Here is an 11554-nt window from a genome sequence, read left to right as displayed (position 1 = left end):
TGATGATTCGAATGTTGATATTGGGCTGCTAAGCATCGAATACGGAATGGCGCAAAAGCAACCAACAGGGCGCAGAGACAGCCTCGTCCAGGTCGCGCCTCATCCCACCCCTGCTCTTCTCCTTCCTGTACTCTGCTCTATGCCCCGTCAGTACCAGCACCGTCGACTGTGCGCTCCTGATCAGGCAGTCGATGTCACAAGCTGAGTTTCATCGATAGTGCTGCAATAACAGTATACCCCCAGACCCTCAGATTGACCATGCCAACCCTGCGCCATGATGAGTACACCGTCGGCTGGATATGCGCGCTCCCGCTGGAGATGGCCGCTGCGAAAGCCATGCTCGACGGAATACACGAAGACCTCGCGGTTCAACCAAACGATCATAATGCCTATATACTCGGGCGAATTGGGGAACATAACGTGGCTATAGCCTGCTTGCCTAGTGGGGAGTATGGCATTGCCTCAGCATCCACGGTTGCTATGCAGTTGTTGTCGAGTTTCAGATCCGTCAAAATTGGTTTGCTCGTCGGGATAGGTGGAGGAATACCCAGTCGGGATGCTGAGATTCGCTTGGGGGATGTTGTGGTCGGTCTTCCTACCAGTAACTCAACCAACGGAGGGGTTGTCCAGTATGATATTGGAAAGACTATTCACGGAGACAAGTTCAAGCGCACGGGGAGTTTGAACCGGCCACCTCAGATCCTAGCGACAGCCGTGTCGAAGCTACAGGCGATACACAGGATGGAAGGCAGCCAGGCATCCAAACATGTAGATGCGATTGAGACGAGATATCCGAGCATGCGAGAATTCTGCATAAACCACGATCGCATGGACCAGCTGTTCCACACAAAGTACCACCATGTAGATGATGGGAATCCGTGCAGCAACTGCGACACTTCATGGCTGATTTGTCGACCTGAAAGAAAAAATAAAGGACCTGTGGTTCATTATGGAACAATAGCTTCGGAAAATCAGTTGGTCAAGAATAGTGATGTCAGAGATTCCCTGGGGCTTGAGTTAGGGGCAAGCTGCGTGGAGATGGAGGCAGCTGGCCTGGCCAACAATTATCCGTGTCTTGTCATACGGGGGATATGAGACTATGCCGACTCGCACAAGAACGATGAGTGGCAGCCATATGCAGCGGCAGTTACCGCCGCATATGCCAAAGAGCTTCTTTTAGTGACCTCCCACAATTTAGCTGATCGAATACGGGCTATCTCAGCTACGCAGCCAGATATAGCTGAGGAACCCTCTAGAACACAGGAGACTCGTCATGATCATACGGCTCATTCCAAGACGACAGAGACAGATACGTTCGTTGCTATATCTTGTATTGTTTGTGAGTTTAGGGTAAACAAACTTATATCCGCGGGACAGACTGTCTGCGGTCACTACTATCCGTCAACCGTGACACACCGCGTGTCTTCCGGGGACTTGGAACTGACGCGACATGGAATGAAATTCTCAAGAACAAGTATTTTGACAGCTGGTACCGCGGAGAGCAGACAGATACTCACCGCGGCCTCATCTGGGTCAAGGGAAAACTGGGCTCGGGCAAATCTGCCTTCATTAAGCATGCATACCTCAGAGCTATGGAAGAGTTGCAATGCAAAGGCGGCACCCTAATCGCCATGTTCTCATATAATACGCAGGACAGCGATGCTCGGTTGACCCCTTTGGACCTCTTTCGCTCGTTGCTCCATCAATTGCTCCGAACTGACCGTCATGAATTACGGAAGCTCCATGAAATCTATGATAATAGATATCAGAACACTGGAGAGGAAGTTCAGTGGAATGAGGATGAGCTGAAGTCGTTTTTGAGCGTCATATTTAGTGCGCCTCGATCATCTAGGACGATTTTATTTGTGGATGACCTACACGAATGTAGTGTTCACGATATGAGGCAGCTAGCATTGTTCTTTCGCGAAGTGACGGAGACAGCGTCTCTTGTCGGTGCTAACCTGAATATATGCTTGTCAAGCCGAGATTATCCTAAGGTCAGTGTCGGAAGATGTCCCGAAGTCAGGATTGACCAACTCAATGCCGAGGACATTTGTCACTACGTACGTAAAAGGTTCATGGCAGCCGGCACTGGTGAAGATGCAAACTGGATGCAACTAAAAACGCTTATTGTTGAAAGATCTGCTGGCACCTTCCTTTGGGCCGTCACGATGACGGCAAGAGTCTCAAACATTTACAACAGGGGTTGCGAGAGGTACCAGCGGAACTAGACCAGTTTTCTGAACTGATTCTGTCTCGCATAGACTCGCAGATTACGCAAATGACGACCAAATTCTTCTCTTGGGCAGTATTTGCTGCGAAACCGCTTCGGTTGTTAGAATGGCATCACATCATTGCCTGGATTAGGGACAACCCACCAACATCCTTGCAGGAGTGGCGCGACTCGAATTACTACACAGAAACTGCAGACCAATTAGAGCGACAGATTCGGAGCATTTCCAGAGGACTTGTCGAGGTCAAGTCTCAGCAAACGCAGGTAGACTTTGGGGATAGAAACTCCACTGTGGCGAAGCCGGCTCACTCAATAGCGACGAAGGAGAAACAAGAGTGGTTCGTGTCATTCATGGCTCGGTAGCGGATTTCTTTTATTCGGGGAGAGGTTTCAGCATCCTTGATCCGTCTGTCGCTCGCTCACAGGGGATTCGAGACCTCAACATTTTGGTCACTTGTCTTCGCTACATAACCATTCCTGAATTGGACGCTTTGATAACACGACGCCAGGAAACCGAGACATCTCAAAAATCAAATTAGATAGACGGAAAACAGAAAGGCAAGCGAACGCGCAGTGAGGCCAGTTTCGGTTCATCAGCCTCAAACCACTCCGGGCAGTACGGATTGACGTTAGTTGATGACTTCCAAAAATCGAAACTGTTTTCTCCCAGAGACAGCCCCAAAGCTGAGGATTGTGTGCCGAACAGAGGCTTGGATACAGACAACCTGGATACGTTCATTCTGGAAAAGTATTTACAGGAGCCTATCCTGGCCGCTGAGACTGGTGCCGTGAAGCGAGCTGCAACGGACGTCGAAAGCCTTGATTCAGGGGCTGCCATATCTCAAACCCTGGAAGACCATTCTTCATTGTTATTTTACGCCCTGGATGCTTTTATCATTCATGCAACACGTTGTGAAAAGAGCGGTATCTACTCCGGGTTGGTTGTTGATCAACTTAAAGACAAAGCTTTCTGGAGGCGCTGGCTAAGTCTCGCAGATCCAGTCAGCGTGGATCATTATTCAACCATCTTATATTACGCTGCTGAAAAAGGACTGCTTTCTTGGGTCAAATACCTAGTATCTAGGGGTTCGCCCGTAAAATCAAGGGGAGGGGGAGATATAGATTTCCTCTTCTTGTTGCGGCCAATCAAGGGCACGAAGAAACTATGGTGTTTCTTCTAAACCATGAACGCATTGCTCGGACGGGGGCAAAAGACAGGTATGGCAGATATATGCTTCGAACACTAAAAGACAGCCGAGGCAGGTCTCTGCTGTACCATATTGTGCTAAGTGGTGAAGTCAAAGTATTGATTAACGATGAGGACAATAGCGGTCAAACACCGCTATCTATCGCGGTGCAAACCGGACACCTATCCTTGACCGATAGTTTATTAGAGCTTGGTGCAAATTCGAAAACGCGCGGCGGCTTTGGTAGGACAGCCCTGCATGATGCTTGCGAAGGCGAGCAGCCGAATCTAGCTGTATGCGAGATGCTTCTTGCCAAAGGAGCTCAGGCAAACGCTAAATGCAATCGTGGTTTCGTGCCATCTCAAGTAGCCTTTGGAGCAGGGTTTCTGGAGGGGGTATGTTTATTGAATACACATACTTCCCCGTTGATGAACAGGTGCCTTTATCCACGGCGCCCAGTGACATTTAGAGTCCAGAACGTCGCTGATATAGGTTGGCTGTTAAAGCCATACGTTCTTGTCTCCTCTGCGGGAGAGGCAAAAGTTCTCTACCCTGCTGGGGATGTGCATGGAGCGAATCCTGACTGGAATCAGGTCCAATTCTTCTCCCATTGGTTCAACTTGGAATCAACAAAGTTCGATATTGAATTATTCGATGCAGGATATCGCAATCGGCAGCTTGAAGGCCAGAATCTTGTTCGGGACGCATACTGGAAGGTGAAATACGTCACCGTCGACGGGGCGCTCATTTCTGATGAGGAGGGCTATGTCACTGACGTTACTTTCATGCGGCGATTGGACGGCCTGGTTAGGGTTTGGCCTCCTGTATGCGTTGATCTGGAGGTGACTCTGCCACCAGAACTGAAGGGTGTAACAAAGATGAACCTGCGAGGCGGGAAATTTCCTCCTCTTCGTTACTGAAAACAAGAACGACTCTAAGATCAATTTCAAGTTTCCAAGAACAAAGAATCGCTGAAACAAATACCCTACACCAGGGGCTACATGACTCGGCTTTGTGTATGCTGGTCAATCATTGTGTTGATCACCGTCTGTGCACAAAGAAAGCTTACGGTGATTCTCGATAGTGGTACTTAGGGCTGAGCCCATCAATGAGCGGCGTCTTCATATCTTTGTTCGCCAAGACATTGAAAGTGACTTATTGGGTTCTTACTGATCATGAACCTAAATGCAGGGTCCTTTCTCTTGTCGGGTTATAATCAGTGTCAACATCCCTTTCCATCCCTCGAACACGAAGCTCCAACCCACAACCACCAATATGCTAACCATGGAGCCCTCAAAAGACCCAGTACTGATTGTCGGTGCTGGCCCAGTTGGAATGCTCCTTGCGCATGCCCTTTCGCGTCTTTCGATCCCATCACTTCTCTTCGAGGCGAAACCGGCGAATGAAACAACCCGCTTCCCGAAGATGGACCTCACCAACTGCCGAAGCATGGAACTTCTCCGTCATCTAGGCTTAGCAGATGCATACCGCTCTCTCGAAGGGTCCGTCAGCACAAATGAGCGCTTCGAAAGCGTCTTCATGACTTCCCTGTCACCAGAAGGGAAGGAACTAGGCCGGTGGAGCGTCCCCAGCGTCGACGAGCAGCGCGAGGAGAGTGAATCCGTGAATGATGGGTCTTACTCCGTTGAATCCGAGCAGAGGTGCTCACAGATCGTATTCGAGCGCTGGATGAGAGGGTCTATCTTGCAGGACAAGAATATTGGGTTCCGGGGTGGGTGGAGGTATATCTCGCACGTTGAGGAGGGTGACACCGTGAAAGTGAGGTTTGTGGATACGAATGGGATAGAACGGGCCGTTATTGGATCTTACCTCGTTGGCTGCGATGGTGGGCGCAGCGGTGTTAGGAGGAATGCTGGTATTGGGATGATTGGAGGGACTGTGTATGATGTCCCTGGACTTACCGTCTCTTCCAGGAAAAGGTAACTAACCGCATACTTATAGCCCCGTGCGCTTCTACCTGGTTCACTTTCGCTCCTCAGCCCTATCGAACTACCTAACAGCCCAAAATGCCCGCTTCTGGCACGCCTTCCCTGCCGGTTCAGGATTCATAATCGATCAAGATGGCAAGGATACATTCACAGCGCATTACCCGCTACCTGCCTCAGACACCGCCGACTCCAGCCATATATCTCCCCACGAAGCAGTCTACTCAGTCCTAGGCGGCAGCCTCACACCATTCAAATTCGAGATTGATACTATCCTGGCCGACAGTATCTGGCAACCTAGCTTCTCAATCGCGAACTCCTACATCAGTTCCTCTGGTCGAGTCTTGCTCGCCGGCGACGCAGCGCACCGCTCTCCCCCACACGGCGGATACGGACTGAACAGCGGTGTCGCGGACGCAGTTGATCTTGCGTGGCGTCTTGCAGCAATTACCAAGGGGTACGGCGGCCCTTTACTCCTGCAAAGCTACAACCTTGAACGACGACCCATGATGATGCGTGCTCTTGTTCGGTCTCATCGGCATTTGAAGGAACATGTCCAGTTGGGACAGATGTATGAGCTTCACTGGGATGTTTTGAACGAGGATTCTGAGAAGGGGAGGGAGGTCAGAGAGGCATTGAGGAAGTTCATTCGTGCTTCAGGGCCTGACACGCTTGATGAGGGCATTGAACTGGATTTGCGATATGGATTTTCGCCTTGTATCGTGCCGGACGCTGATGGCGGCGATGCCGCTGATGTACCCTGGATTGTTTCAAGGTATAGCCCCAGCACAAAACCAGGCCACCGCGCACCGCACGTCTTCCTCTCAGATAGGAAAACAAGTATCTATGACCTCCTCGGACCAGAATGGACGCTTATCCAGTTCACGACCTCTTCCCCATCATCCGCGGACGAGTTGAAGAAAGCAGATACGCTCTTAACTTCCGCTAAGAAACTAAACTTCCCACTCAAACACATCGTCCTGACAAACGAACCCCACGCGCACAAAATCTGGGAACGGGATCTTATCCTCGTTAGACCAGATACGCACGTTGCGTGGAGGGGCAACCACTGTCCCGATGCAAGGGAGGCAGAGACTATCCTATCGATTGTCTCAGGAAGCATGGCTCGGCCAGGGTATACCCAGTCCAAGAACCCCGAGGAAGAAAAGTTCCTTGATGTCGTTGCGGCACTGGGTCTAAACGGGAGGGGAGGTGACGAGCGTGATGACCAGCCAAATATTGTGCGCGAAGCTGAGGACAACGACGAGGCCAAAGACAATGACAAAGGAGGGAAAGGAAGAGAATCGAAGCTTTGATTGGTTTGGTTTGGTTTGGTTTGGTTTGGTTTGATTTGATTTGGGTTATTACAAGAATTGATAGCTAACTGGTCTACGCAAAACGGAAACAAGTACAAGGTAACAGGACAGGTAAAGTAACGATGCAATGCATGCAGTCAGTGTGCAATGAAAATAAAATAAAATAGGTATCTACACGAAGCCAATCAAGCCAATAAACTAGCGAGTAGCTTCTACAGTGTCTAATATGATATGTACCGTCGTACCATGCATGCAGTGTGCAGAATCCAGAATTGACAGGAGAGGATGGGACACTCGAACAGTAAAGGAGTCAAGTATCAGTATCAGGATAAAAGCCTAATCCCAGTAAATCAGAGCAGAGAAGATAGGAGTCAAAGAGACTACTCCTCCTTCCCCCCCTTAACCCCACCCCAAGAAATACTCGACTTGGACCCATTCTTGCGATGTCTCCTTCTAGATCTAGAAGACCCGCCGTTCCCCTCACGATCGTATGTATTACCACCGGACAACTTCGTGCCGTCCGCAAAAGAAACCTTTCCAGGAACAGGGCGCGCCTCGCCGTCATCTTCAGAGTCCTCGATGGCTTCGTCGTCGTCGTCGTCGTCGTCTTCATCGTCATCGTCCTCGTCATCGGAGTTCACGCCCAACGCAGCGAGACGACGGCGTCGCTCAGCGGGTGTTTCGCCTGTGTCGTCGAGGTCTGCTTCTTGCGGTGGACGAGCGAAACCAGCTGCCTCACGGAGTTGAGAAGGTGGTACACGTTCTGTGCCGTCGTCTTCTGAGTCGCGGCGTTCACGGGCACGAGGGGACAATGGGCGGGATTCGGCGACGGGGCTGAGGTTTGTACGGCGTTCCGAGGCGGCTGTGCCAGCGGCAATACGGGCAAGGGCGTCGGCGACGTTTCGGCCTGGTGCTTCTTCAAGCTCAGATTCGGATCCTGATTCGGAGCCTGTGCTTGCTGAGTCGTTGATGTCGTCGTGGGGTTGTCCTTTGGTTTGTTCCTTTGGCGGAGGGAGATCATCGGCGAGTTTGGATGCTGACATGCGGCGGTTGGGTTTGCCTGCATCTTCGGCTTCAGTGCGTGCGACTTCCTTGACGTGATCTGGGGCATCGGATTCCTCGACGACGCTTTGGCGCGCCTTGGGTGCAAGGCCACGAATCTGCTCGGCGAATTGCTGCTTGGTCATGCGTTTGCCCTTGTGCTCGACGCCGCGCTTGCCGACTTCGTCGTCGTTGGCGAGGGTGAAGCGGAGACCGTCGTCGGCTAACCATTCGTTTGCAGAGGACTTCTTGTTTGCTGCAGCGGAGGATTCACCCTCCTCTTCCTTGCCGAACCAGGTTCCCATGCGGACAAGACCGCGGCGGACGGGGGCGTTGCCCTTGTTTTCGGGCTTGTCGCCAGATGGGATAGAGTACTTCTTGATAACTTCACCATCCTCGTCCTCGACAATGATGGTGTTACCGAACTGGTAGGCGTGAGCGGAACGACCCTTGCCCTTAGTAGGCTTAGCAGTCTTCTCTTCTTCCTTCTTAGCGGCTTCCTTCTCGTCGTCGGCCTTCTCGGTGTCTTCGCGCTGCTTGCCAAAGGTGAACCACTTGCCAAAGCGGCGGCGGCCCTTGTCGACTGAATGATCTGTCTTTTCGCCGACGGCTTCCTCGACCTGGTCGCCGAAAGTGGGCTGATCTTCTGAGGCCTCGGGCTTGTCTTCAGGGCGGGAGTGAGAGAATTCCAGGCCGAGCTTGGTACGTTCTGCCTCGAGGTGGCGCGTCTGCTCTTCTGTGGTCATGTGACCGACATGTTCTGTCTTGAGCACATTACCATCACGATCCTCGAAGATGAGATCGCCGCCTTCGACAAAGACATTGACACTAGCTTGACGAGACTTGTGGCGTGATGACGGCGAGGAACTAGAGTCGGTTTCCTGAAGTGCCTTTTCAGCGTCTTCGGATTCAACCTCCGATGGCCGCATAGGTGCAATGGCGGATTGACTGATCGGTCCACCGGCGCCGTCGGCCTTTCTTCTGCGTCTGCGGGCTTTACGGCTGGACACCTTGCCAATTGGGGAACCGTTGTCGTCCTCTTGCTGCCGGCGGAGGAAGTTCCCGGGGAGACCAATTGGCGGGAGAGTTCCAGGAGGATACTCGGGCTCGTTGGACTCCTCAGAGTCCTCGGCCTTGCGGAAGGACATTGATCCCTTGGCCAGGGACTGGACACGAGGGAGACGGTTCATCCATGATGGACCTTCCTCGTTGGCCTGGGTGTAGGACAAGGTGATCGAAAGGGTATTGATGCGTTTTCCAAGAGTAAACACGGCGATAGACGAGCCGTGCACCAGGATAGAAGTAATGACCATGAAAGTTGTCAGTGGCCAGATAATCTGGATAACATAGTAATTATGCCCTCCAGGCTGAGGGAACTCGGACTCCAGCTCGGGTTGCGTACTTCCAGTCTCCAACTCAGCTCGAGCCAATATACAAGCGAAGATGGCACCGACACCGATGGGTCCGAAATGTCCCGCGAACAGAGCTTCACGCCATGTTTTCACGTCTGGTATAATCGGTTTCAAGAGCAACATGATAGGTATGCGGCGGAAGAAGATGACCAAAATGGCGATAACCACCAGTCTCCACACATTGAGACCAATGTCAGCATTGTTGAAGTCTTCCCAGGGGACAATGGCACCGAGGTACACAAAGTACGCCAAGTTGAGCAGCAAATCGATGACGTTGGAGACATGCGATTCCTCCGTCTTCTCCGTGAACCAACCGTCGTTGGAGAAACCAACACCGGCCGCGAAACCGATCAGCAAGTCATCTAGACCGAGAAGACTTCCGGAACCAGCGCAGAACAGAGCAAGCACAAAGTAGAACACGAGGAAACTCTCGCGATCGATGAGTTGCTTGCGCTCGGCTAACCTGATCGCATGGCGAGCAAGGTATCCGATCGTGAATCCGAAGACAGCTCCGAAGATACACTCGTACAAAATGGTATAACAGAACCAGTGAAGCGCGACAGCATTCGTGTCGGGGCGGTAGTGTAAAATGTAATAAGACAGGTAAATGAAAGGGAAAGCCATGCCATCGTTGCACCCCGATTCGGCGGATAAAAGATCACGCAAATGGCGCGGGACACGCTTCGCGAATTTACCCTTACCGACAACAGACGACGCAAGGACAGGATCAGTAGCCGTGACGCATGCAGCGCAGACAAGCGACTCCAACCAAGTAAGAGGCTCAATCAACCACCAGATAAACAAACTGGTAATAAGCCAACCCCATGTCATGACGGGGACAAGCAAGAGCGAAACCGATTTCCAATGACGCTCCATGTACGCCTTGGGCAATTCGACACCGACGGCAAAACATTGCACGACAAGGACAATGCGAGAGCATTCCAACGTGATCTTGTCGACGTTCCCCCACTCGTTCGGATTGAACAGGTTCGCAGCATGCGGACCGAAAATGATTCCGCAGATCGTCGCTACTGTAGCTTCGCCAATGTACAGCTTCTCCTTGACGAAGAGGGAGCACAGCATGAACAGGCCTGTGAAGCCTCCCAGGATCATGTACGCCAGGTGGGGCTTATCGATATCCAAGTGATCCCACGCCATGATGATAGATTATAACCTCGGTATACCCTTGAAAAGATCCAATTAAACTCCTCTAATGTCAAGATCACCGGAATCCCCGTCTAAATCCTCAAAGAAGAGTCGGGTACCAGCCGGATCATCACAATCAAACAAGTCGCCACGAAACTATGGGGATGCGGATGCGGTCATTCCTTGTCGCGGGGAGATCCGGCTGTATCGATGCGAAATGTAAGAGATGCCTAGAGCGAAGGGCAAGTTAGCGAAATCAGGTCAATTTGAGTCCGACCGCAAATCCGAAGGGCGACCGGAGGAAGAGCGAGCGGACAGGCGACGGCGGGCAGAACGTACAAACGCAAGCTCAGTAAACGCAAACAAGCCCGACCCTAAGATGCGGGCCTAGCGAAAGGACGGCGCACGAAACTGGAGAAGACAAGAGGACAAGCGAAGTCAAGAGAAGTCAAGAGGGGGACAAGAGAAGACAAGAAGAGACAAGAAGAGAGGAGAGTCTCGGCAGCAGGGAGGAGAGAGGAAGGCCCGAAAATTACGAAGCGAAGACCAAGACCATCGAGCGCGAGACCCAGTGAGAGAGGAGCATAGCGTCTTGGACAAAACGGAATCTGGCGAATGAGGAGGGCGCTGGGGGCACCGTTGCTTATTTTTCTGGGGCGTGAGATGGGGAGGAGACTCGGCGAAGACTGGAGAGGACCAGAGGAGGGAGAGAGGGAGTCTCAAGTCCGGAACGGGTGCCGCTCGGCTGGTCTTGGCACGGTCTGAAGCCTACAGTCAACAGTGTACATCCTACGTGAACGTACAAAAGGATGTTTTGAATATGGCTTTTGGTAAACAAACACTGATTGAAAGTCTCTTATGAGTGTCTCAAAGACACTCGATTCCAGAATTGAACAGTATTGATTGTTCACGAGCAGTGAAGCTGCGCAAAGATGCAACATCAGCAGAGTGACGTATCTCCGAGGCCCATGCAGCGGCGCCCTGCTCTGTTGACGAACTCGGGTAATTCTGCAGTTTGCAGCTGCCTCGTGCCCCTCGCCATTTTGTCAATCAATGCCACATGGTTGTACACCATCCCCGTTATTCCATTGCTCGCCTGTATTCTCCGGTCACACCCACGTACCCCTTGCCGCGTGTTTTTTCCCAGAATGATGCGCATAACTGGGAAAGTGGCAGCCTGAGGTTGATCTTTGCCCAGCCTTGTAAGGCCAAGAATGCCACGAGCTCATTGGAGAACAATGCCGCATCGACCCGCTATACGGTGGGCCAGCCA

At 51.8% G+C, this 11554-nt stretch overlaps 6 protein-coding genes across 6 annotated transcripts; 4 read left to right on the top strand and 2 right to left on the bottom strand.

The window, feature by feature from the left end:
* The first annotated feature begins 145 nt into the window (after window positions 1-145).
* Window positions 146-1404, top strand: BDV14DRAFT_212023 (Pfs domain protein). The gene has a single exon (XM_073776220.1). The coding sequence runs from the start codon at window positions 259-261 to the stop codon at window positions 1093-1095; it is 837 nt and encodes a 278-aa protein (XP_073631214.1). The 5' UTR covers window positions 146-258; the 3' UTR covers window positions 1096-1404.
* A 576-nt stretch (window positions 1405-1980) lies between these two features.
* On the top strand, window positions 1981-2615 carry BDV14DRAFT_167601 (uncharacterized protein). The gene has a single exon (XM_073767714.1). The coding sequence runs from the start codon at window positions 2282-2284 to the stop codon at window positions 2594-2596; it is 315 nt and encodes a 104-aa protein (XP_073631213.1). The 5' UTR covers window positions 1981-2281; the 3' UTR covers window positions 2597-2615.
* Window positions 2596-3383, bottom strand: BDV14DRAFT_167600 (uncharacterized protein). Its single transcript, XM_073767713.1, has one exon. It carries the CDS (start codon window positions 3069-3071, stop codon window positions 2769-2771), a length of 303 nt encoding a protein of 100 aa, XP_073631212.1. The 5' UTR covers window positions 3072-3383; the 3' UTR covers window positions 2596-2768.
* A 15-nt stretch (window positions 3384-3398) lies between these two features.
* On the top strand, window positions 3399-4340 carry BDV14DRAFT_197033 (ankyrin repeat domain-containing protein; the record flags this gene model as incomplete). The annotated part of the gene is made up of 2 exons (XM_073772583.1): window positions 3399-3815; window positions 3897-4340. The coding sequence occupies 2 exons, from the start codon at window positions 3399-3401 to the stop codon at window positions 4338-4340; spliced, it is 861 nt and encodes a 286-aa protein (XP_073631211.1).
* Window positions 4341-4704: 364 nt separating this feature from the next.
* On the top strand, window positions 4705-6682 carry BDV14DRAFT_197032 (FAD binding domain-containing protein; the record flags this gene model as incomplete). The annotated part of the gene is made up of 2 exons (XM_073772582.1): window positions 4705-5321; window positions 5383-6682. The coding sequence occupies 2 exons, from the start codon at window positions 4705-4707 to the stop codon at window positions 6680-6682; spliced, it is 1917 nt and encodes a 638-aa protein (XP_073631210.1).
* Window positions 6683-6872: 190 nt separating this feature from the next.
* On the bottom strand, window positions 6873-10663 carry BDV14DRAFT_151884 (Na+/H+ antiporter Nha1). Its single transcript, XM_073766574.1, has 2 exons — window positions 10621-10663; window positions 6873-10511 (listed from the first exon to the last, which is right to left on the bottom strand). Exon 2 carries the CDS (start codon window positions 10291-10293, stop codon window positions 7063-7065), a length of 3231 nt encoding a protein of 1076 aa, XP_073631209.1. The 5' UTR covers window positions 10294-10511; window positions 10621-10663; the 3' UTR covers window positions 6873-7062.
* Between the last annotated feature and the right edge of the window lie 891 nt (window positions 10664-11554).

This window comes from Aspergillus stella-maris (genome assembly GCF_047715825.1).
Source record: "Aspergillus stella-maris strain CBS 113639 unplaced genomic scaffold BDV14scaffold_9, whole genome shotgun sequence".
Lineage (NCBI taxonomy): Eukaryota > Fungi > Ascomycota > Eurotiomycetes > Eurotiales > Aspergillaceae > Aspergillus > Aspergillus stella-maris.
The sequence above is the reverse complement of the archived record's forward strand: the minus strand, read 5'-3'. Positions and strand labels throughout refer to the sequence as shown.